At 49.2% G+C, this 27,018-nt stretch overlaps 2 protein-coding genes across 3 annotated transcripts; both read left to right on the top strand.

Annotated features, from left to right (window-relative positions):
- The first annotated feature begins 531 nt into the window (after window positions 1-531).
- Window positions 532-9,479, top strand: AP2M1 (adaptor related protein complex 2 subunit mu 1). Its single transcript, XM_053918157.1, has 12 exons — window positions 532-687; window positions 2,681-2,797; window positions 4,515-4,780; window positions 5,515-5,597; window positions 6,018-6,023; window positions 6,221-6,356; window positions 6,446-6,587; window positions 7,059-7,178; window positions 7,268-7,403; window positions 7,507-7,604; window positions 8,085-8,196; window positions 8,873-9,479. Exons 2-12 carry the CDS (start codon window positions 2,724-2,726, stop codon window positions 9,005-9,007), a joined length of 1,308 nt encoding a protein of 435 aa, XP_053774132.1. The 5' UTR covers window positions 532-687; window positions 2,681-2,723; the 3' UTR covers window positions 9,008-9,479.
- A 1,744-nt stretch (window positions 9,480-11,223) lies between these two features.
- ABCF3 (ATP binding cassette subfamily F member 3) lies at window positions 11,224-26,736 on the top strand. 2 transcript variants are annotated; one of them, XM_024564111.3, is made up of 21 exons: window positions 11,224-11,400; window positions 11,627-11,774; window positions 11,926-12,005; window positions 12,503-12,549; window positions 12,765-12,862; window positions 12,960-13,082; window positions 13,246-13,512; window positions 13,830-13,910; window positions 13,994-14,053; window positions 14,146-14,202; window positions 14,316-14,338; window positions 14,422-14,477; window positions 14,591-14,791; window positions 14,886-14,962; window positions 21,081-21,125; window positions 21,209-21,341; window positions 22,160-22,248; window positions 22,350-22,441; window positions 22,610-22,742; window positions 22,861-22,948; window positions 23,041-26,736. In XM_024564111.3, exons 1-21 carry the CDS (start codon window positions 11,328-11,330, stop codon window positions 23,197-23,199), a joined length of 2,130 nt encoding a protein of 709 aa, XP_024419879.1. In that variant the 5' UTR covers window positions 11,224-11,327; the 3' UTR covers window positions 23,200-26,736. The 2 variants fall into 2 exon arrangements, with proteins under 2 accessions (XP_024419879.1, XP_024419893.1); XM_024564125.3 differs by lacking the exons at window positions 11,224-11,400; window positions 11,627-11,774; window positions 11,926-12,005; ... (1 more) ...; window positions 12,765-12,862; window positions 12,960-13,082 and having other exon boundaries at window positions 13,278-13,525.
- The last annotated feature ends 282 nt before the right edge of the window (window positions 26,737-27,018 follow it).

Genomic DNA, 27,018 nt, shown 5'->3' on the forward strand with positions numbered 1-27,018 from the left:
TGCCTGGAGAAAAGGCTCATGTCTGTCATAAATATATGATGGAAGGGGAAAAAAACGCCTTGGGAGAATGAGGAGGTGTTTAAAAGCAGTAAATTCAGCACAAACACTTCTACAAGTCGTGTGTTATGTAGAAAGTGAGAACAGCCAGTCCTCAGACTCTGGAGACACTAAAGGCCTATAGCGACCCGAGGCTTAACAGATGGACTTTCAAATGCACTAATCCTCTCGAGGCTCTCGCGGGGGGGGGGGGGGTGAGGAGTGTGGGGGCGGTGGGGTGGGGGTGGGGGGCAACACTGAAATAGGAACAGGAGAGACTGTGGAGACTACAATTCCCAGAATGCTCAGTGGGGGAAATGAAGAGTGGCATGGAGTAGGCTGGGAAGTGAATTTCGGGTAGGGCTGGTTAAGGCCACTCCTACTCCTCTGTGCGTAGGTTCTCGAAGGCAGTCGGTAGTTGTAGTTTTGCTAAACCTAGAGAGCTTAAAATTTAAGCGAGAAGCACGAGGACCTGACGGGATTTGTAGTGTGCGCCGGCGGCGGATGCACACGCGCACGCGCAGCTGAGGCCGGGGCGGGGCCGGGGCACTGCGGTGAAAGCAGAGGCAGCGGGCTGGAGCAGGGGGCGGGCGGACATCTTGGGAACCGGAGAGTGGCCTGTCCGGCGGATTTGGGGGCCGCGGACACCAGGTGAGCTCGGGATCTGGACTTACAGGGTGTGAGGGTGGATGCCTGCCCAACTGAGCTTTGCTCTTCCCTGCACTGCGTATGCGGAAAGCTGCCCACACCCGGGAGTGGCCTCAGTCTTCAGATCCCGGAGGGAGCTGACGGCGGGTGGGGACACCCGGGGCGCGGTTGCAAATGGGGGGGGGGGGAGGGAGCGGTGCCCTCCACCTGACCCATTCGGCGCCTCCCTTGAGAGGGAGACCTACTGGAATCCTCCCAGAGCAGGGACGCCGCGCGGCGCCCCAGTCCCAGGGATACAACACCCCTACCAGTCGGTGCCTTCCCGTCAATGCAAGGACAATCTCCCCATCTCCTAGGACAGTGACACCCCCTTGTGCTGCCTCCTTGGACTGTGACAAACCTTCCACCCCTTCCTCCCAGTTGAATGACACCCCAAGGCTCTTATGCCTCATCCCTGTGACAGCCCCGCACCCCGTGGAACCATCTTTTTTCGCTATGTCTTACTCCCCAGGGCAAATGCCCACCACCCCGTCGTGCGTCTTCCCAGCGTTCCCTTATTCACACCACTGTCAGGTCCCCCCTGCTGTTTTTCCTCTTATAAGCCCTGACATTTGCCATACTGAAACTCTTTCCCCCAGGTGCCCCCAACCAGCCCCATTGCTGCCGTGGGCTCACCTGAGTATATTGCCTGGCTGTTGCTGTCGGTTTGTTCTCTTAAATAAATATTCTATTCCTGTTCTGGGCCGCCACCTCTACTTCTTTGGTGCCAGAGCTCCCTACCACTTGATACCTGTGAACTTGGTTCTTTGCCCAGGGCTCTACCTCCATTTTGCCTTTCCCTTCCCAGCCTCTTTGCGACTGAGGGATGGGATGTGTCCACCACCATCAGAGACCTCTTTACTGAGTCGGGGAGATCTTGATGGCCACAGTAATAGGCTTTATTGTACAGTTTAGAAAAGTCTGCTAAATTACCTCCTGTGAAATTAATACCAGGGCTAATCCAGGAGATCTAGAACTAAATTAACCCTTTTTGCCCTTGCAAACAGTCTACGTTTATTTGACCCAAATAATATGGATAATTCAGGCATTCTGCCCCTCACTTGTAGGCACTTGGGCCAGAAGTGTTGTGAGTCTGGAATCACAGAATTTCTGCTGGAAGAGTCTCTTAATTTTAGGGACCTGCACATTACTTCCCCCCTCACTACCACCTCCCCTTATTTTTATTGCATTTTGGAGCTGAGAGGGAGCCTCCCTTTTTGAAAATGAAGTGGTCAAAAATAAGTACTAAGCAGCCTAGGTCCTTTAAGTGTAGTCTGCTAGGGCTGGGGCTCTTCTACTTTGCTCTTTTGCCTGCTTATCTGACTGCCTGGGAGAGGTTGGAGCCACACTTCTGGATTCACGTCAGGGCCTAAGGCCTCCTTTCTTTCCTCCTCCCCCAACCCTGCACACCCTTTCCTGGAATGTTTAGACTTCTGTGAATTAGAGAGCCACAGATTCAGGCCCGGCCTCCTTTTCAGAAGGGTAGGAGAGTCTGAGACTGGGTGCTCCTAAAGCTGTCCCTAGGGGCTCCAGACCTGAACCCACTGGAGTACCTGCTGCCTTGCCATTCCTGCAGCCGCAGGCAGTCCTTCACGGTGACTCACTGGTGAGAGCCTGAGTGACAGTCAGCACAGGAAGGGGCCTAAAAGGATCTTTGCTGAGCTCAGCTCTGTGAAGAGGGGGAGGGGGCTACTCTCTGGGCCCAGTCTCAGAAAAGGGAGGGTCAAATGGCCCTAGAATCCTGGGCCCAAGTCCCTTACTGTTTCTTTATCCCTTCCAGTGAGATAAACAGGAACTGGAGCCTGGCTAAGGGGAGGGGCATGCCTGCAAGGGCTGCAGTATCCCTTGCTAAAGGGTTGAGTCAGAAAAAAAGCCCAGATTGTGACCTGCACAGCCCCACAGGGGACGTTGGCAGGGGTTCTGAGACCTTCCCTTACCCTGCCTCTGCCTGTTCTAGGTCTGTTCTCAGAGCAATGGGCCGCGAAGACTAAGCTGCCGCCATGATTGGAGGCTTATTCATCTATAATCACAAGGGGGAGGTGCTCATCTCCCGGGTCTACCGAGATGACATCGGGTGAGTCCCCTGGCTGAGCCAGCTGTGCCCCCAACCTTCCCATCCCTCCTTCCCAGCATGCAGAACTAGGTCTGTTCCTATCAGACCCTTGAGTTGGACCATCCCTACCCCCACTCCCTGCTGCATCGTGGAAGTTCAGCAAATACAGCCTGGTTCCCATGAGGTCTGGTAGTGCTGGCTCCCAGGTGGTACCTCTGGACTGGTGTGGCCCTTACAGTTGGAACCCAGACTTTTCTGTCTCTAGCGACATACCTGGTTGCTGAAGATAAGTGCTTTTGCCTGGGCAGGTTGATTCCACTTTTGAGGAGGAGGGAGATGTGTCTTGTGGGTGGAGTTAGTGACCAGGCTGGAGGTACTAAACCATCTAAGTCTTGCTTTCAAAAGCCCTTCTCATGAGGAGAGTCTTCACTGGATTCTTCTGAAAGCCTCTCCAGGCTGCCAAATCCTCTTCCACTCCCTTTCTCAGAAGGAGGCAGGCTGCTGACTCAGCTATTTTCAGTTCCTCTGGGCCATTCCTGGAGGAGAGATTATGAGCACTGAGGCACTCCCTGGGTCACTGAGGGAAAGGCAGAAGGTCAGAAGCCATGCTGCCCTTTCTGGCCGATCAGAATATTATTCTGGGTTCCTCAGACCTTAACAAGGAGGTCCAGCCCTGCTTCTCATTCTGCCCTACCCTGCATACCACTGTTCTTTCCTGGCTAAGGGGACACATCCCAGCCTCAGCAGCTCTAATGAGATTTGGCTCCTCTGGTTCGTGTTGCTGTTTTTCTTCCTCAGAGATCTTGGGACAATCAGAATTGGCCTGCTGCAGTGCCCCAACTTGTTGGCTCTTGGCTCCCAGGGTAGTGGGGCTGGTGTGGCCTTTGTGGCTGTCTGTCCATGTGGTGGGGCATGAGCTAGAGTTGTGGAAACAGCTGGCTTGCCAGGGCCTGGCTGGCTACACCCATTGGCACCTGCTGTGGCCTTGCATGGACCTGGTGAAGCCAGAGTCAGGGCATACACTGTCTTACATGCCTTGCTGTGCTCTCTACCCCTTGCCTGTGCCTTGTCTGCTTCTGCCTCAAGGTGTGTGCTGCCTACCCCAGTGTGTTGTGTCTAACCCTCTCTCTTATTGCTGTCACTCTCCTCCTCTTGCTGGCGTCATTTCTCTCATCCCATCTCATTGACTGCCGTAGCAATAGGTAAGCGGCCTGTCAAGCTGCTGCCCAGGCACAGGTGGGTGGGGGGTCCTGCCTCCCATCCTTGTTTTCTTCATTCTTTTTCATTACCTGAGCTTGCCCTGGAATTGGATTCTGGACAAAAGTGGGTGGCCCTGCTCCATGGCCCCTTAATGTTTTTCCCTCAGCAGATTACAGCGTTCTCTGAAGTCACTGGCTTTGTCTAACTTCTGGGGGGTCCAGCCTTCCCCACTGGTGAGAAGAGTGCAGAAGGAGGGTCTCTTTCTCATGGGGGCCTAGAGGTCACTGAGAAGCTAGAGAAGTGGCAGCTGGGACATGGCAGTTGGGGGTCAGGCCTGGGAGTCAGGAACATATCTCCCTAAACCTGACAAACCTGCCGCAACTTTATTCAGGTTACATCTGTTTTCCTGTCATTGAGCTTTAGAGTATGTGTCAGACTTCAGCAGTGAAGTGTGGGTGCTGTTAGCAACTGTGGTCGATCCTTGTAGAGTGAGGTTTGCCTGGGTGCTGAGCAGTCCCTGTCCGCCTTTTTCCCTCAGGAGGAATGCAGTGGATGCCTTTCGGGTCAATGTTATCCACGCCCGGCAGCAGGTGCGCAGCCCCGTCACCAACATTGCTCGCACCAGTTTCTTCCATGTTAAGCGGTCCAACATCTGGCTGGCAGCTGTCACCAAGCAGAATGTCAATGCTGCCATGGTCTTTGAATTCCTCTATAAGATGTGTGACGTAATGGCTGCCTACTTTGGCAAGATCAGCGAGGAGAACATCAAGAACAATTTTGTGCTCATATATGAGCTGCTGGATGGTGAGGCTGGCAGAGTGGTGGGCCCAGGGGTGGGGACCTGATGGGGCTTGACCTGGTGGTGGGACAAGGTCTGAAGCTCCAGTACCTTCTCAACTTTCTTTTCTGAATATCTGGTCTTTTGAGCCCTGAGAACACCAGTCCAAATCCAGATCTAAGCGTTACTCTGAAGTAGAACACGTAAATAGGCTAGTGAATGGAGGTCTTTCGGCGGGGTTAGGAACCTGACTGGGATTTAGAAGCTGGGCCTCCTGCAGCAAGCACTACTCACCCTCTCACCTTTGTGGTTTGGGCCTTAGTTCACTGACTCTACTCCCAGCTCTCCATCTGACACCTGCCTCAGCCTAGAGGAAAGTGAGGTACTATAGGCCCCTCAGGTGCATTGCATATTGTTATTTCTGTTCCTTGGTAGCCAGCATGATCTAAGTGAACAGAGTCGTTCTCCCTTCCCAACATCTTTCTGTTTTCTAAGGCTAACGGCTTCTCGACCTCTCACCCACTGGCCATGTGACTCTTCTGCTGATTTTCTCTATTTGAAAAAAATAAATTTGACATCTAATTACTTCCTTACAAAGCACAAATATCAGAGTATATACTCTGAGGCTAGAAGACTTCGCTGCAGATGATCCCACACTCTTCTGGAGCTGTGCTGGCTAGACATGTCTAGGTCAAGAAGGGATAGGAATGAAGGAGCTCTCAGCTTTTCCCAGAGGCTGATGGTTCCCTTCTTTTTGCAGAGATCCTGGACTTTGGCTATCCACAGAACTCAGAGACAGGCGCACTGAAAACCTTCATTACTCAGCAGGGCATCAAGAGCCAGGTATTTGAATTAGACAGCTATGGTCAAGGTGGAGCCCAGTCTCCCTTCATCCCAGCTGGTCCCCAAGCCTTGTCCTAGCTGACTCATGAGCCTGCCTCTGACAGGAAGTGCTGGCCCGATCTTTCTGCCATGACTGCAGGCCTGTGTTCCCTTGTGTGGTCCTCTCCCAACCCAGGAGCAACTGACTCAGCATCTCTTGTTACTGGGAATACAGATGAAGCAGTTTCCTTCTGCACTGGGGAAAGGAGGATAGGGGGTTGCTCTGGAGGCCTGGGTTCCTCAGGAGGAGAGAGGTTGGACTCTCTTCCAGGATCCAGGGCTAATAGCCTTCTCCTTTTTCTTTTCCACCTGCCTCTTTCTGTCTGTGCTCTGCTCCCCTCCTGCTTCCTGTGGGCTCCACATCGGCCCTGTGACCTCCAGCATCAGGTAAGGTTTTCCCTCATCTTCCCTTGTAGTTTTGATCCCTTTTCTCCAGGCCTTGCCCTATGGAGCTTGTGAAGGCAGATGGGTTCCACGGTGGGGACTAGAAGGAAAGAGGGATGAGGGTTGAATGAGGATAGAGAAAGGATGATTAAAAGTGGAGAGGAGTGAAGCCATTGTTGTTTGTCTCTATTTCCATGAAGACAAAAGAAGAGCAATCCCAGATCACCAGCCAGGTGACTGGGCAGATTGGTTGGCGGCGGGAGGGCATCAAGTATCGCCGGAACGAGCTCTTCCTGGATGTTCTGGAGAGTGTGAACCTCCTCATGTCCCCGCAGGGTGAGAACTCTCTTGTGATGAAGCTGGAGGGGGACTGGGGCAATGTCCTGGTCCTATCTCAGCTTTTCCATTTGTCTCTTCATCACCAGGGCAGGTGCTGAGCGCCCATGTGTCGGGCCGGGTGGTGATGAAGAGCTACCTGAGTGGCATGCCTGAGTGCAAGTTTGGGATGAATGACAAGATTGTCATTGAGAAGCAGGGCAAAGGCACAGCTGATGAAACAAGCAAGAGGTGTCTGAGGCATAGGAGTTGGTGGGAGAGGGTGGGCCTTGGAGGGCTGAGGGGGGCCTGGTGAAGCACAGACTCTCCCTGGACATCATTTCTGCAGTAGTGCAAACTCCCTTTTCCCAAGGGTGTGCTTGGCTGGTTGCTCCTGACATCTGTGCTTGAGGTGAGGGGATTGTCCTCATCCTACTCAGGGACTAAACCCCTTTGTTTGGTCCCCAGGACCAAGGCACTTCTGTGTATGTGTAGGGCCTCTGTCCTTTGTACTTGAAACTTCTGGGTCCAAGCAGCAGAGCTCCCACTCATCTCTAATTCTGGGACATGGACTCCTAAGTCAAAGCTGCATCCTGGCAGCTTGATAGTGTATGGTAGTAGCCTCATGCAGGTTCTGGCACCTTTGTGGGTGGGGTAGCCTCCTAGCATGACTCCGTCCTGCCACTCTCCTGTGCCAATGAGACTTCCTGTCCCTTCTTGTAGCGGGAAGCAATCAATTGCCATCGATGACTGCACCTTCCACCAGTGTGTGCGACTCAGCAAGTTTGACTCTGAACGCAGCATCAGCTTCATCCCACCAGATGGGGAGTTTGAGCTCATGAGGTGCCACTGGGGTGTGAGGAGGCAAGGGCAGAAAGTGGGGAGAGGGAGGACAGGCTCTGCTATGCTAAACTTGCTCCCCATTCCTAAAGGTATCGCACCACCAAGGACATCATCCTTCCCTTCCGGGTGATCCCGCTAGTGCGGGAAGTGGGGCGCACTAAGCTTGAGGTCAAGGTGGTCATCAAGTCCAACTTCAAGCCCTCACTACTGGCACAGAAGATTGAGGTAAGGACAAGGGACTGGGGGAGGAATAAGCACTTGTCTTCAGGAATAAAGGCAGTTGATACCAGGGCTTTTCAGAGCTCCCTGACAGGTGTGTCACTTCTAGGTGAGGATCCCAACCCCATTGAACACAAGCGGGGTGCAGGTGATCTGCATGAAGGGGAAGGCCAAGTACAAGGCCAGTGAGAACGCCATCGTGTGGAAGTGAGTCTTTCCTTCATGAGGCCACAGCAGGGCTCAAGAAGCCTTGGTGTACCCTCTTGTTCAGTTTTACCTTTCGTCCTTTGAGTGCTTGTGTGTCTTTTGTGGGGGAACTGCCTGTTTGCTTCCAGGAGCCTCTGCTTGGTCTCACCCTCTCTACCTCTGCACGAGTGTGCATGTGTTTGTACTTGGGTGCATGCATACATTTATCAAGATGCTTTAACGTTTTTGCATTTGCCCTTGTAATATGTCTGTGAAGTAAAACAGGACAAGGGGTAGAATGCCCGTGTATCTAAGCAGAAACTGCAGCCTACAGTGCTAAAATAGGAGATCCAAGGTTTCATAGCAAGTAGTTATCAAGGTCTTCACCATATTTCCTTGTCCTAGAACCTCCCACAGGCTCCTGGGTTCTCTCTCCCCACCCCCTTGAAATTCCTCCAAGCTACCAGGGGCATCTGCTGCCCATTGCTCCTGTGTTCCCAGGATCAAGCGCATGGCAGGCATGAAGGAATCGCAGATCAGCGCAGAGATTGAGCTTCTGCCCACCAATGACAAGAAGAAGTGGGCTCGACCCCCCATTTCTATGAACTTTGAGGTATGGCAAAGGAGAGGCCTACAGCCATAGCTGGGTAGGCTAGGAAAGATCTTAGAGATCATTCAGATCAACCTCTATAGCTTACTACCTGCAGATGAAGAAACTGAGCCCTAGAGAGGGGAAGTGACTTTAAGTCATAGATCCATTTCCCCTTCAGGCCTCCAAATAGAAATTGCTGTTCATACTAACAAAAATCTTTAACTTCTTTTGGCTTGTAAGATAATTCTTTGGAAGATTTTAGATTGCTTGAATGCCAGGTAAGACACAAAGTTTACTTACAGACAGGAAAATTGGCTGACTTTGCCTTGTGCAAATTGTATGTTAGACATACGATTTTCTCCACCTTATTTTTTTTAAGTCCATAATATTGAGCAGAATAATATGTTCTAAGGCAGATCTTTGGTTGCTGCTTTCAGCAGATTAAAGAAATAGATACAAGTTGTCACAAGTAGGGCCTGACTTCAAACCCAGGTGATTGCTAGTTACTCTTGGATATGCTTTCTTCTTTAGTAACCTCTTAGAGGACCCCATTGGCTTCTTTCCATTGGCTCACTACCCCATTGGCTTCTTTCAGACCCCATCAGTTGCCTGTAGTAGAGATGAAGTAGGGCAGGGCTACGAAAGAGAGAGGCTTACAGAAAGGCCACGTTTCTAACCAGATCTCTCCCTTGCCCAGGTGCCATTCGCACCCTCTGGCCTCAAGGTGCGCTACTTGAAGGTGTTTGAACCGAAGCTGAACTACAGCGACCATGATGTCATCAAATGGGTGCGCTACATTGGCCGCAGCGGCATTTATGAGACCCGCTGCTAGCTGCTTTATGGCAGCTAGCCTGCCTCCCCACCCACCCTCTTCCACAGGTCTAAGTGCTCTGGCCACCACACATGAGTGTCTCCTCCCTCCTGCTTTGCTGCCTTCCCTTTGCACCAGCCCCTGAGTCTAGGTCTGGACCAACCACATTGCAAGCAGGACTGGTGGAGCTGTTCCTGGGCTCCCTGGGCAGGGTGGTTTCTGGGATTCCTGCTTCTCCTTCCATCTGTCTGCCCTGGCCCTATGCCAGGCTGTGAGTTCTGTGACCAAAGCCAGGTGGGCTGCTTCTCCTCCCCTCCCTTGTAGCCACATCTCTTGAGTGGGAGGGTTGGCTGCCCCTCACCTCAGAGCTCCCCAACAGCTAGTAACGGATCCCTAGCCCTCAGTCCCTACTCTGCTTTGGGATAGTGTGAGCTTCATTTTGTACACGTGTGACTTTGTCCAGTTATAGACCCAATAAACTCAGTAGAGTGGAGTTGCTGGCTAAGTGTTGCTGCGGAAGCTACGTGGGGAGGCAAACCGGTGCAACTGCTCTTTCCATGTGTTACACACTGCCTGCTTTGAGTAGAATGTTCTGTAATGAACTCTCTCAAGGCTTTTTCCCTTGTCTTTGTCTCAATTATTAGGCCCCTCCAAGGCCATACAATCCCTAATCCTGACTTGTGTTAACCCCAGGTTCCCTGTCTCAGAAGAAAACAGCCTCAAGTACAAGCAGCCCCACCTGGCCCCAGTTCTCTGAGGGTAGAGATTCTTTCCCTAATTCACCTGTAGCTTCAGGCAGGTGTTTTCTAGTTAGTAGAGATTAAGCAAAATTTACATGTCTTTTTCAGTTTTCCTGAGAAAATGATCTAATTCCATTCGCTTTCCCATTGCCCAGGCTTCCTGTGCCTCAGACCTTGGTAGGTGGGTTATAAAAGGGAAGATTCCACTTCCTAGTGTCTTCAAAAATTCCTCCCTTATGTACGTAGTGTTTGAGGGGGATAGAATGTTCCATATTCTGCTGGTGGGTTGGAGCAGATAAAAGCAGATTTACCCTCACAACTTTTACCTTGCTTGGTTTCAGCCTTTTTAAACCTAAAGAAATCTATTAGAAAATTTCAAAAATAAACATAAATAGCAAAATAAAATGAACCCTCATGTCCCGTCATCCAACTTAAACATCAACTCATGGGCAATTCCTTAATATCACATCCAGTCTGTGTTTACACTTAATCCAGGTGCCCTATAAAGCTTTTTACAACATATACCTGGAGCCAAACAAAGTCCACTGTAGTTGGTGAATGCTTCTTAAAACGTTGTAAGTCACAGGTTCTCTCTCAGCTCTTGCAATGTCGAAGAAACCAGATGGTTATGTACATAGTTTCCCTGTCAATTCCTCTTAGTGTTTCCTATGAAGTGGTTTTTAGATCTAGGGGCTTAATAGCTCTCTAGCATTATTTTAAATATCAGGATTGACTGGTTCTCAGAAGGATAAATGAATAATGTAATTTTAGGTGACAGTTTTAGAGCGGGCTTGGAAGAGTGTTCCCGTTGATTGTAAAGCAGCAGTAGCATCAACTTTTGAGAGGGTCAGTGAAAAGTAGCCTTAGAGTCACTTACTGAGATTCAGGGTGTAGAGAAGTCTGTTTTGGGTGTAGGTAGGGAATAAATAACGAAAGAATTTCAACAGGCCATGTTGTCGATCTGGTGGTTTTCTTGCGCTTTGACGGTGAGTGAGGCTGCGCCCTGAGTGGTGCAAGTGAATAGGCAGTTTGGACTGAGTTGGAGGGGGCGGGTGGGCTACCAATCTGAGACAAGAAGCCCATAAAATCTGGGAATCATAATAGTCTCCGCGGCTGCACAGAACTGCGCAAGGGACTTCTGAGAGTTCAGGGACGAGCGTGAATCAGCAAAGATCTCAGGCTGGCTCCAGAATGGACCCTGCTGGGCGCCCACACCAGTAAGGCCAATGTGCTTTATCAACCTTCTGTCTTTCGGGAAGTTCCCACCCGCTGGACCTTAGGCGTCCGACTTCCCACTCACCCTGCCAGCCTCTGTCATTTCCACCTCCCTAAAAGCAGCGAGGCCCGCACGTGTGGCTAATTTTTCAGCGGAAAAGGCGTTGCGCAAGCACAGAAGAGCCCTGGTGTAGATTCTGAGGCATGCGTGCGCACGGTTCCTCGCCCCATGACCCCGCCCACTGGGTAAAGCTCACTCCGCGCCTTTCTTACGTCTCCACTACGCATGCGTCTTGAAACTGGGGTCGCGCTTTCGGGGGAAGGGCAGGGGGCGGGTCTTGTCCGGGATCTCATCGCGACTGTGCGGAAGGGAGCCTGACTGGAACATGGCGACTTGTGCTGAAATCCTGCGGAGCGAGTTTCCCGAAATTGACGGACAGGTCTTCGACTACGTGACGGGTAAGCCCAACCAAATCAACACGCTGGGCAGGCCGAAGTGGAAGTCGGGTGGGAAAGATTAAGGGAGGGCAGTGCCGGGGCTGCTGCTAGGCCTCTCCTCTGTGTGACCTCTTCTCCCGAGGGCGCGTTGGGTCTGGAGCCCGGACTGGAGTCATGGTTCCGGTGCTAAACTCCTTGTATGTTCATTCTACACGGTATTTAACTTAACCTGGCACGCCTGGCCCAGGCGTCTTGCACAGCGGCAGCGCGGACTTCGAGTCTGTGGATGACCTGGTGGAAGCTGTGGGGGAACTGTTGCAGGAGGTGTCCGGGGACAGCAAAGATGACGCGAGCATCAGAGCCGTGTGTCAGCGCATGTACAACACTCTGCGCCTGTACGTGGGTGGTCGGCGAGGATTTGTGGGTGGAGATGGGAGGGAGGACAGTCGAGAGACGGGGCGGGGGTGGGGGTGAGGGAAGAAGTTTGATGGCCATAGAGCTTTTCCTTCAACTCCTCACTCTGCCCTTTCCGTCCCTACCGTCAAGGGCTGAGCCACAGAGCCAGGGAAACAGCCAAGTGCTGCTAGACGCCCCCATCCAGTTGTCAAAGATAACGGAGAACTACGGTGAGAGTGAGGGGAAATTGAACAGCTACTCTCTCCTTTTTCTCAGCCTCCGGGCCCCAGCCACCTCCTCCTGTAGCTCAGAAGTCCTGGTACCTCTTTTCTATAGGACCAGATTGTAGAAGGTAGTTGTTGTCTTTATTGAAGGCCAAAGAGCCCATTGATGAAGGGAGTAGAGTTGGAGGGTTCTCCAAGCTTTGGCAATGGTAGGAAGCATATGGGCTTTGGGGCTGGACAAACGTGGGTCCCCCACCCTATTTTGTGACTTACTGACCAACTGCATGCTCTTGTAAGAATTGCTTATTTGCCCCAGCTTTGTATCCTTTTTCTGAACTAGTTTTTTAAGTGTGGGGAGGAGGATGGCTATCTATATTCAGTATTGTTAAGGTTCAGTATTGTAAAGCTTTCCTGGAAACATCTGTCTGGTTTATATTGGTTACTCAAAATATTAGTTTCCCTTCCCTCAGGGGGAAGGTGACTGCTTTTCTTATTGCCTACAGACTGTGGCACCAACCTTCCAGGACTACTGAAGAGGGAACAGTCCTCGGTGAGGAAAAGGAAGAACGGGAGGGGGCTGTTTATGGTGGGAATAGGAGTTGACTGTCTCTGAATACTTCATTATTTTTCTGGGGTATTCTGATAATGTCTTTTTTTGTCATCAGGGGTAGGTAAATCAAGAGGGTTAACTTGAGGTGCTCTCTCTGAGGGTTTCCTTTCTGAGCCTACACCCTAAGGTGAAAATGGTTTTGTTTGGACCCTTAGACAGTGAATGCAAAGAAGCTAGAGAAAGCTGAGGCCCGACTAAAGGCAAAGCAGGAGAAACGCTCAGAGAAGGACACACTCAAGACCAGCAACCCTCTGTGAGTTTAGCATGAAGGGTTAAGAGAGCAAGCAGTCTCCACAGGGATGGAAGGGTGGTCAGGAGTGCCAAAAGCCATTCCTTTCTTCATTTAAAAGAGTGTTGGAAGAAGCATCAGCCAGCCAAGCAGGCAGCAGAAAGGAGAGTCGGTTGGAATCATCTGGCAAGAATAAATCCTACGATGTGCGAATTGAGAACTTTGACGTGTCTTTTGGCGATAGGTAAGGGAATGGCAGTGGGTGTGTGTGTGATGGCTTTCTTTTTCCAATTGAAGGAGAATTTGGATAGATGAAATGGGGCTAAAAATGTTAGATTTCCGTTGTTAAACTTGCAGTACACGTATGTCTAAAGCACCCCTTTGTCTTCTTCCTGCTGCCCTTGCAGGGTACTGCTGGCTGGTGCAGATGTGAACCTGGCATGGGGTCGCCGCTATGGGCTGGTGGGTCGGAATGGGCTTGGGAAGACAACACTGCTGAAGATGCTGGCCACCCGGAGCCTGCGGGTTCCAGCGCATATTTCCCTGCTGTACGTAGAGCAGGAGGTTGCTGGAGATGACACCCCTGCCCTGCAGAGTGTGCTGGAGAGTGACACAGTGCGAAAAGACCTCCTGCAGCGAGAGCGAGAGCTCAGTGCCCAGATTGCTGCTGGCAGGTGAAAGCACTGGGCTGGGGAAAAACTAGCAGCAGCTGTCCTTCACACAGTGCCTGCCATACTATCACAATCCCTAGTTTGCATGTTCATCCCAGTGAGCAGCAGAGCGTAGGACTTAGCACTGAGAGGCTCTCAAGCCCTTGTTCCTTCCACAGTGCCTAAGGCCCTCAGTGCTGTAAGCAGGTTCTTCCAATACTCTGTTCTTGTCCCAGCAACAAGTCAGCCAGTGGTCTTCTTTCAAACTGCAGGGAGTACAGGACATCCTCTTGGTTTGCCCCCACTCAGGCTGATTACTCTCTCCCCCATTCCCACCCCAGGGCTGAAGGCTCAGAAGCTGCACAGCTGGCGGAAATCTATGCCAAATTGGAAGAGATTGAGGCTGACAAGGCACCTGCCAGGTATTTGAAATTCCCCCTTTCTTCACCTTTCACTTTTCCCTTCTGTTACCTATTCCAACCGGGTTCTTCGACTTCACTTCTAGGGCTTCAGTCATTCTTGCTGGACTGGGCTTTACCCCTAAAATGCAGCAGCAGCCCACCCGGTGAGTGACCCTTGCCATTCTTGACTCTGAATACTGTTGGCTCTGCCTCTGCTGGTGAGACCCACCTCTGATGTGGCTCTGTCTATCTCCAGGGAGTTCTCAGGTGGCTGGAGGATGAGACTGGCCCTTGCCCGGGCCCTGTTTGCCAGGTGAGTCTTCTGGGCCTATTTATGCACACTATGGAGGATGGACTTTGGCTCTTGGGAGGCAGCAGTAAGTCTTTGACCTAAAACTTCAAGCCTTGCATTCTTCTTTTCCATAGGCCAGATCTTCTGCTGTTAGATGGTGAGTGTGAAAGTGGGAAAGGTGGTAACACTCATGTTTCTAGTGCTCCAGTCCTTCAATCCCAAATGTGTTCACTTTTCCAGAACCCACAAACATGCTGGATGTAAGGGCCATCTTATGGCTGGAGAATTACTTGCAGGTGAGTGCCTACAGGTGCTGGAGTAGGTCTGGGGAAAGTCTGCCTCCAAGACACCTGGGGGCTGGGAGCTGACTGCCCTCCCAAACTGGGCATGCTGTCCTATGACCCCTCAGACATGGCCCTCCACAATTCTGGTTGTCTCCCACGACCGAAACTTCCTGAATGCCATAGCCACAGACATCATCCACCTGCACAGCCAGCGGCTAGATGGTTACCGGGGAGACTTTGAGACCTTTATCAAGAGCAAGCAGGAGCGGCTACTCAACCAGCAGCGTGAATATGAGGCACAGCAGCAGTATCGCCAGCATATCCAGGTGTGGAAGCAGGCAGGGCTGAGGGCCCCCATCCCATGGGTGTTAGAGTTGGAGTGAGGGAGCCTGAGGAATGCCTGCATTCATCTATCCACAGGTTTTCATTGACCGGTTTCGCTACAATGCCAACAGAGCCTCTCAAGTGCAGAGTAAACTCAAGATGCTGGAGAAGCTGTGAGTACAGTGTCTGTGACCGGGGCCTGACTCCTGTTCTCTTAATTTCTTGCCTTATTTTGTAGGCCACTCCTTGCCTTTCCATTCTAGGCCTCCCCCTTTCTAGAAACCAACTATAACTTGCTCTCCTGCAGGAAAGTAGAATGTTTTATACTGCTCTCAGAGTTAATATTGCCCCAGGCTTAGGCAAACACTAATCTACTTCCTGTCTGTATGTATTTGCTTATGCTGAACATTTAATATATAGGGATCATACAATGTAATCTTTGTGTCTGGCTTCTTTTGCTTAGCATAATGTTTTCGAGGGTCTCCTATGTTGTAGCACATATCAGTACTTCATTCCCTTTATTTGTTGTTTTGTTTTCTGAGCGAAACCTGGCATTTTATTTATTTTTTAAATTATATTTTATTGATTATGCTATTACAGGTGTCCTGACTTTTTTCCCCCCTTTGCCCTCCTCCACCCAGCACCCACCACTCCCTCAAGCAATCCTCCCACCATTGTCATGCCCATGGGTCATGCCTATAAGTTCTTTGGCTTCTCCATTTCCTGTAGTGCACTGTACATCCCCATGACTGTTCTGTGACTGCCTGTTTGTACTTCTTAGTCCCCTCACCTCTTCATCCATTTCCCCACACCACCGTCCCATGTGGCAGCCATTAAAATGCTCTCCATATCCATGATTCTGTCTCTGTTCTTTTTGTTTGCTTAGCTTGTTTTTTAGATTCAACTGTTGATATGTATTTTTTGTCATTTTATTCATAGTTTTGATCTCCTTTTTCCAATAAGTCCCTTTAACAGTTCATATAATAGTGGTTTGGAGAGGATGAACTCCTTTAGTTTTTTCTTGTCTGGGAAGCTCTATCTGCACTTTGATGCTAATCGATAGCTTTGCTGGGTAAAGCAATCTTGGCTGTAGGGGTCCCTGGTTTTCAAGTCTGAATATTTCTTTTTTTTTTTTTTCCTTTTTCTTTTTCTTTTTTTTTTTTAATATATTTATTGATTATGCTATTACAGTTGTCCCATTCCCCCCCCACTCCACTCCATCCTGCCCACCCCCCTCCCTCCCACATTCCCCCCCATAGTTCATGTCCATGGGTCATACTTATAAGTTCTTTGGCTTCTACATTTCCTACACTATTTTTACCCTCCCCCTGTCTATTTTCCACCTATCATCTATGCTACTTATTCTCTGTACCTTTACCCCCCTCTCCCCCTCCCACTCCCTTATTGACAACCCTCATGTTCTAGTTGTTTGCCTAGTTTGCTCTCGTTTTTGTTTTATGTGTGGCCGTTAATAACTGTGAGTTTGCTGTCATTTTTACTGTTCCTATTTTTGATCTTCTTTTTCTTAGGTAACTCCCTTTAACATTTCATATAATAAGGGCTTGGTGATGATGAGCTTCTTTAACTTGACCTTATCTGAGAAGCACTTTATCTGCCCTTCCATTCTAAATGATAGCTTTGCTGGATACAGTAATCTTGGATGTAGGTCCTTGCGTTTAATCTTGGGTAATGTAATTATGATGTGCCTTGGTGTGTTCCTCTTTGGGTCCAGCTTCTTTGGGACTCTCTGAGCTTCCTGGACTTCCCGGAAGTCTATTTCCTTTGCCAGATTGGGGAAGTTCTCCATTATTTGTTCAAATAAGTTTTCAATTTTTTGTTCTTCCTCTTCTCCTTCTGGCACCCCTATAATTCGGATGTTGGAACATTTCAAGGTGTCCTGGAGGTTCCTAAGCCTCTCCTCATTTTTCCAAGTTCTTGTTTCTTCATTCTTTTCTGGTTGGATGTTTGTTTCTTCCTTCTGGTCCATACCATTGATTTGAGTCCCAGTTTCCTTCTCATAACTATTGGTTCCCTGTACACTTTCCTTTGTTTCTCTTAGCATAGGCTTCATTTTTTCATCTGTTTTTCGAACAGATTCAACCAAGTCTGTGAGCATATTGATAACCAGTGCTTTGAACTGTGCATCCGATAGGTTGGCTATCTCTTCGTCGCTTAATTGTATTTTTTCTGGAGCTTTGAAGTGTTCTGTCATTTGGGCCATTTTTGTTTGTTTGTTTGTTTGTCTTGGCACGTCTGTTACTTTAAGGGGCGGAGCCTTAGGTGTTCACCGGGGCGGGGTAATGCTGGTGGCTGCGCTGTGACGCTGTACGTGGCGGAGGGGCCGAGTGGGAGCAATGGCGCCTGCCTCACTCTCCTCCGGATTTCAATCTTTCACTCCGATACCCACAATCAAACTGGGCCACTCTGGTGCTGGTTCCCGAGTAAGTGGGCCTGTGCACGTCCTAGGCCCCTGTGGGTCTCTCCAACGACCTCTCCTGTGAGGCTGGGAGTCTCTCCTGCCGCCCCAACCCCCAGGGGCGCTTTCAGAGGTTTGAGGCTTTATTTCCCCGAGCTGGAGCCCTGGGTTGCGCGGTCTGCTTCGCTGCCCTCCCTTTGTCCGGTTTATCTGTGGGCGAATGTGGTGCCGCAGGGTGCTACCCGCTGCTCTGCCTGCCCCGTTCTCCACCACTCTGAGTCCGGCCCTCTGGGTTTATCTGTGCAAATGTGGGGCCGCAGGGTCTGCTAGTGCTCAGACTGCCTGCGCCATTTGTCCCACACTCCGCCAGTCTCAGTCCTGCCACAGCCATGCGAGTCCTCTCCACCCCAGTGCCCGTCTCTGCCCCTCCTACCAGTCTGGATGTGTTTATTTTCTATTTCCTTGGTGTCAGTCCCCCTTGCTGTTTGATTCTCTGTCAGTTCAGGTTGTGCGAGGAGGCGCAGTGTGTCTACCTACGCCGCCATCTTGGTTCCTCCCCTCAAGTCTGAATATTTCTTGCCAATCCCTTCTAGCCTGCAAAGTTTCCTTTGACAAATCAGCTGACAGGCTTATGGGAACTCCCCTGTAGGTAACTAAGTTCTTTTCTCACTGCTTTTAAGATTCTGTCTTTATTATCTTTAAACTTTGGCATTTTAATTATGATGTATCTAGGAGTGGGCCTTTTTGCATCCATCATGTTTGGGATTATTTGTGCTTCCAGGACTTGCATGTCTATTTCCTTCACCAAATTAGGGAAGTTTCCTTTATTATTTTTTCAAATAGATTCCCAATGTATTGCTCTTTCTCTTCTCCTTCTGGCACCCCTATGACATGACTTTTGGACCTCTTGAAGTTGTCCCAGAGCTGTTTATACTATCCTCATTTTTTTGGATTCTTTTTTCCTCTTGTTGTTCTGATCGGTTGTTTTTTGCTCCCTTATGTTCCAAATCATTGATTTGATTCTCGGCTTCATCCACTCTACTGTTGATTCGCTGAAAATTGTTTGTTATTTCAATTAGCATATCCTTCATTTCTGACTGGATCTTTATGCTGTTGAGGCCCTGCTAAGTTCCTTGAGCATCCTTATAACCAGTGTTTTGAACTCAGCATCTGATAGATCTTATCTCTATTTCGTTAAGTTACTTTTCTGGAGTTTTGATCTATTCTTTCATTTGGGCCATGTTTCTTTGTCTCTTCATTTTGGCAGCCTCCCTGTGTTTGTTTCTGTGTATTAGGTAGAGCTGCTTTGACTCCGTGTCTTGGTAGTGTGGCCTAATGTAGTAGGTGTCCTGCCGGGTCCAGTGACACAGCCTCCCCTATCACCCAAGCTGGCTACTCAAGGTGCGCCCTTTGTGTGGGCTGAGTACACCCTCTTCTTGTAGTTGAGCCTTGGTTGCTGCTGGCAGATCAATGGGAGGGATTTACCTAGGTCAGTCAGCTGCAAGGATTGGCTATGACCACTGACCACCAACCTCCACTCTCCAAAGAGGATCAGCTGTAGGGGCAGGGTGGGGTGCTTCATTGTGGTCTATAGCTCTCCACTGGGTAGGCTGGCCCTGGGGTTTTCCAGGTGGTACAGGCCAAGGTCAGCCCCGATCTGTGTTTTGCCTGGAACCCACCTGCATGAGCTATAAAGCAACCTAAGATGGCTGCTACTTGTGCTGGCTTGGAGATTCCCAGGTGAAGCCAAGCTATGAATCTAGCTGCTGCTAGTGCCTAGCCTGGGGCTCACGGAAGCCAACTGTTGCTTGTTTAAGAGGATTTAGGAAATTGTGAAGCTATTAGTCAAGACGAGCTATTTATAAGGAAAGGTAGCTTGGGTCCAAAAGTAGCTTGGGTGGGGCAGAGTCTCTAGGGATCTCCAAGGAGCATCAAACAGTGTTAGCCAGGTTGATGGAGTCTTAGATAATGTACCAGCTTGCCTACTCGGTCAGGGGAGGGTTTAGAAAAGGGACAATGGCCGCTGTTTGCCTTGATGCAGACACTTCGGTTTCTCTCTATATATCACTGGTGCCTTTCAAGCTGCTACCCCAGTGCTAGAGCTCAGAGTAAGTCTGAGTAGGTGGGTCCATGTGTAGACTCTTCAAGAGGAACTGCTTGGGGCTTTAGCAGTTTCTTCCACCGACTCAATCCCCACTGGTTTTTACAGTCAGAAGTTGTGGGGACTTATCTTCCTAACCCTGGAACGGTGGGCTTGGGGGCCTGGCCTTAGGCTGTGACTCATTGCTCCCAACATATCCCTCCAGAATTTTTATCCTTTACATGTGGGTGAGGGACCAGCCTGTTCCAAGTTTGTGCCCCTCCTACCAGTCTGAATGGATGTGGTTTCTTTAATTCCATAGTTGTCAAGACTTCCATTCAGCTCTATTTCTAAAGGTTCCTAAGTGATGGTTGTTTTATATTTTAGTTGTGATTTTGATGTAGTTGTGCAAAGAGGTGAGCCTTGTTTACCTGTGCTGCCATCTTGACCAGAAGTCTTCATTCCTTTTTATGGCCAGATAATATGTTTATTGATTCATCAATTGATGGACATTTAGACTTTCTTTAGCCCTTATGAATAGTGCTGCTATGAATATTTGCATACAAGTTATTGGGTGAACATGTTTCTAATTCTCTCGGGTACATACTTAAGAGTGGAATTGCTAGATTACGTGGTAATTCTATGTTTAACTTTTTGAGGAACTGCCAAACTGTTTTCTAAAGCAGCTGTACTGTTTTACGTTCCTACAACACTGTGTGGGGGTTCTGATTTCTCTATACCCTTGTCCACATTTATTATCTGTCTTTTTAATTTTAGCCATCCTAGTGGGTGTTATCTCATTGTGGTTTTGATTTGAATTCCTTATTGACTATGGATGGTGAGCATTGAAAGTGTAATACTGAAGCAGCCTTTCCAGAAGTGCTGGTGGTAGGAGAGCCTAAAATCATTTTGTGACACTGAAACATACATCACAATGTGTTAACTAGGGCAAAAAGCTGCAAAAAGCATAATCCTATTTTTTCAGTGTATAGTGAACTAGAAGAACGTACAGTCATGTGCTACTTAACCAGATACATGCTGAGAAATACACCGTGGGGCAATTTTGTCATTGTGTGAACGTCATAGCGTGCACTTACACAAACCTAGATGGTACAGCCTACTACACACCTAGGCCGTGTGGTATATAGCCTACTGCTCCTAGCCTACAAGTCTGTACGACATGTTACTGTGCTGAATACTGCAGACAATTGTAACACAATGGTAAATATTTGTGTTTCATAAAACATGAGATTAAGCACAAGAGAAAATAATGCAGTCACGAGATGCAATAAGCACAAGATGTATGAAGCTGCTGCTGTTGAAACAGCGTACTGTTTTACAGCGAACTTTTTTCATAAGTAGAAAGAATACATTCTCAAATAATGGCAAAAAGTACAATATAATAGATAAACCAGTAAGATAGTGGGTTATGATCGTTACCAAGTATTGTGCTGTACGTAATTAGATATGCTGTACTTTACACAACTGGGAGTGCAGTAGGTTTATTTACACCAGCATCACCACAAACACCTGAGTAATACATAGTGCTATACTGGTACGACCTGGCTATGGTGTCACTAGGCTACGGAATTTTCAGCTCCATTATAACCTTATGGGACAAGGTTATATGTGCAGCCTCATTGACCAAAATGTTGTTATACAGTGTGTGACTATACTTAAAAATAAGAATGTTACCTGGGTGGTGGGAGTACAAGCTTTCTCTCGGTTTTCTCTGAATGTATATTACTTGTGATAGAATAAATAGAAATCATTAGAATGCCCCCTTTTTCCTCAGGCCAGAGCTGAAGCCTGTGGACAAGGAGTCGGAAGTGGTGATGAAGTGAGTACTGGGCCAAGGGGCTGGTGGGAAGTGCTTGTTTCTGGCCACTCCAGTGCTCTTCACCCCCAACTCCTCTCCCGCAGGTTCCCCGATGGGTTTGAGAAGTTCTCGCCACCAATTCTGCAACTAGATGAGGTGGATTTCTACTATGAACCTAAACATGTCATCTTCAGCCGTCTCTCCGTCTCTGCTGATCTTGAGTCCCGCATCTGTGTGGTATGGTTGCTGTTTTTCTGTTCCATGAGCTGAAACTCTTTTCCCTCCCCCTGTAATACGTGCTGTGGATTAGCCCAGGTCCTTGGGCTATGGTGGGAAGAGGCTACACTGCAGCAGCATCAGGGCCTGAGCCAAGGATTTTGCTATGCTTATACTGTCCCCACCTTCCAGCCTCACAGGGCTGCCCTACAGAGTGGAAGCCTGCCGTGTGGTACTTTATGAATACTTAGAGCAATATTTTATCTTACTGGTCTCAGCTCTCAGTTTTTTCAAACCATGGAGCATAGGGGAGAAAGCACAGGCTTCAGGGTCACACTTCAGATCCTGACTGCCATTTCCTAGCTTCATTACTAAACAGTTTGCTCATATTTAACATGGTGATAGCATCTACCTCACTTGGTTATTGAAAGGATTAAGTTACTAGCACTTAGTAGGTAGTCAGGTATTAGATTCTGTTTACATCTTACTACATTTTTTTTTATTTAGTTTTTTTTTTTTTTCAAGATTATATTTATTTATTTTTAGAAAGAAACATCTGCATTTGAGAGAAACATCATTCGGTTGCCTCTTGCATGCCTCCCAGTTGGGGACCTGACCTGCAACCCAGGCATTTGCCCTTACAGGGAATCGAACCAGTGACCTTTTGATTTGCGGGCTGGTGCTTAATCCACTGAGACACACCAGCCAGGGCTGTTTAGTTTCTTAAAAATATTTTAGTTGTTGAGAAAGTCATTGGGACTACCTGAGTCCAGTTCTTATTTCCATGTCTTCTGTGTCCCATACATGTACACTCTTTAAAGTTCTCATGTTTCTTATAGGTTGGGGAGAATGGGGCTGGGAAGTCTACCATGCTGAAGCTGCTTATGGGGGACCTAACGCCTATTCGGGGCATTAGACACGCTCACAGGTAGGGCCCCCACCTCCACTCTAACTAGTCACACACTTGTAGTTACATTCTTTATGGTCATTACCTTTCATCCCCTCTTCCGCCTTTATTTCTCCTTGCAGGAATCTGAAGATTGGCTACTTTAGCCAACACCACGTGGAACAGCTGGACCTGAATGTCAGTGCTGTGGAACTGCTGTCACGCAAGTTTCCTGGTGTGTTAGGGATTGGAGTTGAGGAAGGAGGGCCAGGGCTGCCACCTACAATTAGGCCTACCTTAGGGAGGTGCTGAGCAGCCCACCCAAGTCTAGGTATAAGGACATGGGCATTTGGAGTTGGGGAAGGGAGGGAGTCGGGCCATGATGGAATGGGGCCTATTCCAGGACGTCCTGAGGAGGAGTACCGTCACCAGCTGGGCCGGTATGGCATCTCTGGAGAACTGGCTGTGCGCCCTGTTGCCAGCTTGTCTGGGGGCCAGAAGAGCCGGGTAGCCTTTGCTCAGATGACCATGCTGTGGTAAGGACGCATTTTCTAAAGGTTCTAGTAGAAAATGATTCTCTTATCCTTGTATCAGAGGAGTTCATGTTTCTCCCACCCCCCATAACTGCCTGCCTTGCTGCGTTCTGCCTTCCAGCCCCAACTTCTACATTCTGGATGAACCTACAAACCACCTGGATATGGAGACAATTGAGGCTCTGGGCCGCGCTCTCAACAATTTCAGGGTCAGTGTGCCTTCATCCTGCTCACTCCTCCCCGGACTTCAGTGCCCCTTAGGGCCTTTCCCCCTGAGTGCCTCTGGTCTCCTATCTTTCAGGGTGGCGTGATTCTGGTGTCCCACAATGAGCGCTTCATCAGGCTGGTGTGCCGGGAGTTGTGGGTGTGCGAAGGAGGTGGCGTCACCCGGGTCGAGGGGGGCTTTGACCAATACCGTGCCCTTCTTCAGGAACAGTTCCGCCGTGAGGGCTTTCTCTAGGCCCAGTAGGCTGAGGACTGCCCAGGACATGGACTGGTCTCTCAGACCCCTGGGCCACCATGTAGGCAACCATCTCCAGGCCATGGACCTCCCCTGACTTGGGGGACAGCCTTATCCCCAAATCTCTCCTTTTGACTGGAGCATCCTCTGTACAATCCAGGGAGCCCCATCTAAGGGTCTGTGAGGACTGGCCTTCTAAGTGGGAGGGGTGGGGAGTGCCCTCTGGGGTTATAGATTCCCCACTGCCCCAGCTCTGACTGGGCCCCAAGTGGCTGCTGTGTAAATTAAATCTTCTTGTGTCATCTCTGCTATTCCCTGGTTGGGCTGCGGTGTGTTAAGGAGTGTGGGCTCTCTGATTTGACATTTCCCTATGACACCTATATCAGTCACAAGGAGGAACTTGTGGCATCACCAGGCTTGTCCCTGGAAGGAGACATCAGTAAGCCACTGGGGTTGGGAGGTCACCTGCCTGATCTTGCAGTGGTCTGTGTTGTTGGAATGAAGGGCAGTATGTTACATTACTGTGATGCTGGTCCCTATAGTCTGGGCTGAGCCCCAGCTGAAGGGGTCTTGGATTCTGCCATCTCAGCCTCACTGCTTGGGGGAGAGAACTGATCCTGTAATCCTGTGGCTTTACACATGGTTTGTCAACTGCTTTCTCCTGTGGTCTCTGGCCCAGGTTCACCCTACATCTCTGATACGGACCTTCAGAAGGGGCTGAAGAGAAACTGTCTTTGTCCCTGTTTTGCATGAGTGGTTTCATTTATTTTTCCTCTAACCATGTAGGAGGGGCCTAGGAAGTAGGGAATTGAAAATTCCCTATGATCTAATGGGAAGAAATAGAGCACTTTGTTTTCAAATTAAGCAGTCTTCAAGGGAGAAGGTTTAATAGATAATATGATTTATAAATACTGTTTTTTGAGGGCTAGATGCTACATGAAATTGCTATGCAGAAAATTCTAACATGGAGGCATTGTTTTGCTCTTGATGATAGTGGAGAAACCAGAGTCAGCAGAAGGGTCCTGCTGGCTTCTTGGAGAACTATAGTCACAAAGCTCAACCAAGGAATTGTAACTCAGCTGCTGAGATTATTATGGTGTGAGTAGCTGGGGGAGAGAGATGTGTTTTGGAGTAAAGGAAAATAAAGGCAGGAAGGCTCTTGATTTGCCGCAGAACAAGCAGTGTTGGATGGATGAAGTCAGCAGAAGAGCCACTAACCGGCCTGCCTCCTCAGCCTCCCTCACTCCCTTTCAGAAGTCAAAAGGAGATGTTCTTCCAGCTGCATCTGTGACTGTGTGCATTTTCACACTCTGAAGAGCCTTCTCACGGCCCCTATCACTTTCTGCCGACCTCGGACCTGCAGATGGGCCAGCTGGGGGCCATCTGGTGTGTGATTTATGTCTACCAGTTTGCCAGGCTCTCAGCCCCTTTACTCTTCACAAGCTTGTGAATCCCGATATCAGTTCTCCCAACTCCTTAGAGTTGGTGGGAGTACAACTAAAGGGTTCTGTGACACAGAATCTGCTTCTTTTAGAGGTAGGTGACTTTGTACAAAGAGCATTGGAGATAGGTCTAAGATCAAGTCCCAGTGTCATTACTGGTGATAGAAAGGGTCACCAGAGTAAAAAATATTAGCTGAATAAGAAATCACTTAACCTTTTTGAACACCTCTTGCTTGATTTCTTTGTAGGATTATGTTGAGGATTAGCTGACAAGCACATAATATAAAGCATCTCACAAAGTGATTCTTGTGTGACCGGTCTATGATTTGAAGGAGGATGGTGGGGAAAGTAAATGTCCTCTGAGTGACTCCAGAGATAGACAAATTTAGGCTCAAAGGAAGGAAAACTTTCTGAATAGCTCAGGCTGCCTTCTGAAAGTGAGTTCCCAGTCTCTGGGACTGGCCCTTCCAGGCTCTAGAGAGGGTCTCTCTTTCAGGTTGGCTTCCCATTTCATGATTCTATGGAAAGAACCTGTATATATGACAATATAGGCCTACACTGCAGGCATTCAGAAAATTAGGATGAATGAATTGTAGCAGCTGAGAAAGACTATAATAAGTGTAGGGGGAATTATTGGAGGTTAGAGGAAGGGATTTGTCAGAAAACAGTCTTGAGAGAACATTCAGACGATGTCGGCTCCGTTCCAGAAAGCATGGGGCAGAGAGGAGAGGAATCTGACATGGGAGGGTCGGAAGCCACCCGCAATCACTACAGAGTGCCCATTGCAGCAGCCACCCCTTTTGTGTGGTGGAGGGCCTATCTAACCCCAGCCTTTGGGAAGCTGGTCCTTCCGCACCTGCAGATGCTGGAGCTGCCCTGCTGCCATCAGGCCTTAAAGCCAAGGAGCCGGCCAGGTTAAAAGTCCTCAGTTCGCAGGATCTGCATTGACTTCCTGACCTCCCTGACCTGCTGGCCACCTCAGGCACCCTGGCTGGTCCCTAGTGGGAGACAGTAGAGGCATCATGGGTCCTTCTGTACCAGTCTACAAGGCACTCAAAGATGCCAGTCAGAATGGTTGGTTTCAGTGTGCTGTTACTGTCTAGAGATTTATTGGACATAGCCAACATTTTGCAAAGTTCTTACGGGTTTGCAGGCAAATATTAACAAAATAGGGAAGATGCCTTTTACCCTTGCCGAACATGCCCCAGCCTAATTTGTCATTTTTTAAAGGTTTTATTTATTTTTAGGGGAAGGGAGGGAGCACGGGAGAGAAACATCTTTATGGTTGCCTCTTGTGAGCCCCCAATTGGGGATCTGGTCCCGCAACCCAGGCATGTACCCTGACTTGGAATCGAACCAGTAACCCCTTGGTTCACAGACTGGCACTCAATCCACTGAGCCACACCAGCCAGGGTGTAGTTTGTCATTTTAGAATGTAGCATTCTAGTAAAAGCCATTCCCTAGGTCTGGGTCTGGTCCACCCACAGGTGCAAACCAAAAACAGCCTGGACATCATCAGCAACTCTGTTCTGCGCCAGCCTCAAAGCAGCCTACCAGGCTGGGTTCACAGCCTGGCTGAAGGGCCTCTAAGGAGTCCCTGAATCAGTAGTGATGGACTCCCCTCAACCCCGCCTGCCTCCAGGTAGGCTTTATTGTACTTTATGCTTCCCCCATTATGGGCTGCTTGCCATTGTTAAAGTTGTAGATCCCACTTTGCCTTGATGGCCTAAAAAGCCAGACCATGGCTTACTCACCTGTGTGTCTTCTGTGCCTGCCACAGGTGAAGAGATCAGCGTGCAAGATGTTTATTGGAGCTGCTCCTGGGACCAACACCAGGATTGAGCAGAGGGAGAAGTTTAACAGCCATGAAGGCCTCCATCAGCCCCACATTCTGGATGTGAAGTTGAGAGGAAGTTTTCAGTGGAGGCAATTTCGCCAGAGGGGCTAGCAGCTGAGGACTTTCTGCCATCAGCGCTCTCAGGAGCTAGGGCGGCAAGTCCTTCAGTCCTGAAGGGAGGTCTGGGCCGCTCATGACAGCATCTACTAGAGTGCCTAGGATGTAGACAGGTGCTCAATAAAAATGCTTGAGAAATAAGTATTTTGGGGAAATAATTTGAGGAAAAGTAAAGAATGACATTGGAGAGAGCAAGAAATATGAAGGCCATAACCAAAATCCAGTCCTAAAGGGCATGGGGTCCACATGGTGCAGGTGGAGATGAGGGAGGGCTCAGCAGGGAGTTGTCTGGGGAAGGACTCCTTTTTCTGGACCTTCTGTTGTTGTTGTTAGGCCTCTCCTCATTTCCTTTCGTGACAATACTAAGGAAATAATGACAGTAAATATTTATTGAGCTCTTACTGTGTAGTAGACACTGTTGTA

This window comes from Desmodus rotundus, chromosome 2 (genome assembly GCF_022682495.2).
Source record: "Desmodus rotundus isolate HL8 chromosome 2, HLdesRot8A.1, whole genome shotgun sequence".
NCBI lineage: Eukaryota > Metazoa > Chordata > Mammalia > Chiroptera > Phyllostomidae > Desmodus > Desmodus rotundus.

What these genes read in the sequence shown, in the direction of transcription:
- AP2M1 (XM_053918157.1), top strand. Translation starts at nt 2,724, where the DNA reads ATGATTGGAGGCTTATTCATCTATAATCACAAGGGGGAGGTGCTCATC. An exon ending in GCTGATGAAACAAGCAAGAG is followed by an intron (nt 6,588 to 7,058) that starts GTGTCTGAGGCA and finishes CCCTTCTTGTAG; the next exon opens with CGGGAAGCAATCAATTGCCA. An exon ending in GAGAACGCCATCGTGTGGAA is followed by an intron (nt 7,605 to 8,084) that starts GTGAGTCTTTCC and finishes CTGTGTTCCCAG; the next exon opens with GATCAAGCGCATGGCAGGCA.
- ABCF3 (XM_024564111.3), top strand. Translation starts at nt 11,328, where the DNA reads ATGGCGACTTGTGCTGAAATCCTGCGGAGCGAGTTTCCCGAAATTGAC. An exon ending in CTCAAGATGCTGGAGAAGCT is followed by an intron (nt 14,963 to 21,080) that starts GTGAGTACAGTG and finishes CTTTTTCCTCAG; the next exon opens with GCCAGAGCTGAAGCCTGTGG. An exon ending in GCTCAGATGACCATGCTGTG is followed by an intron (nt 22,743 to 22,860) that starts GTAAGGACGCAT and finishes TCTGCCTTCCAG; the next exon opens with CCCCAACTTCTACATTCTGG.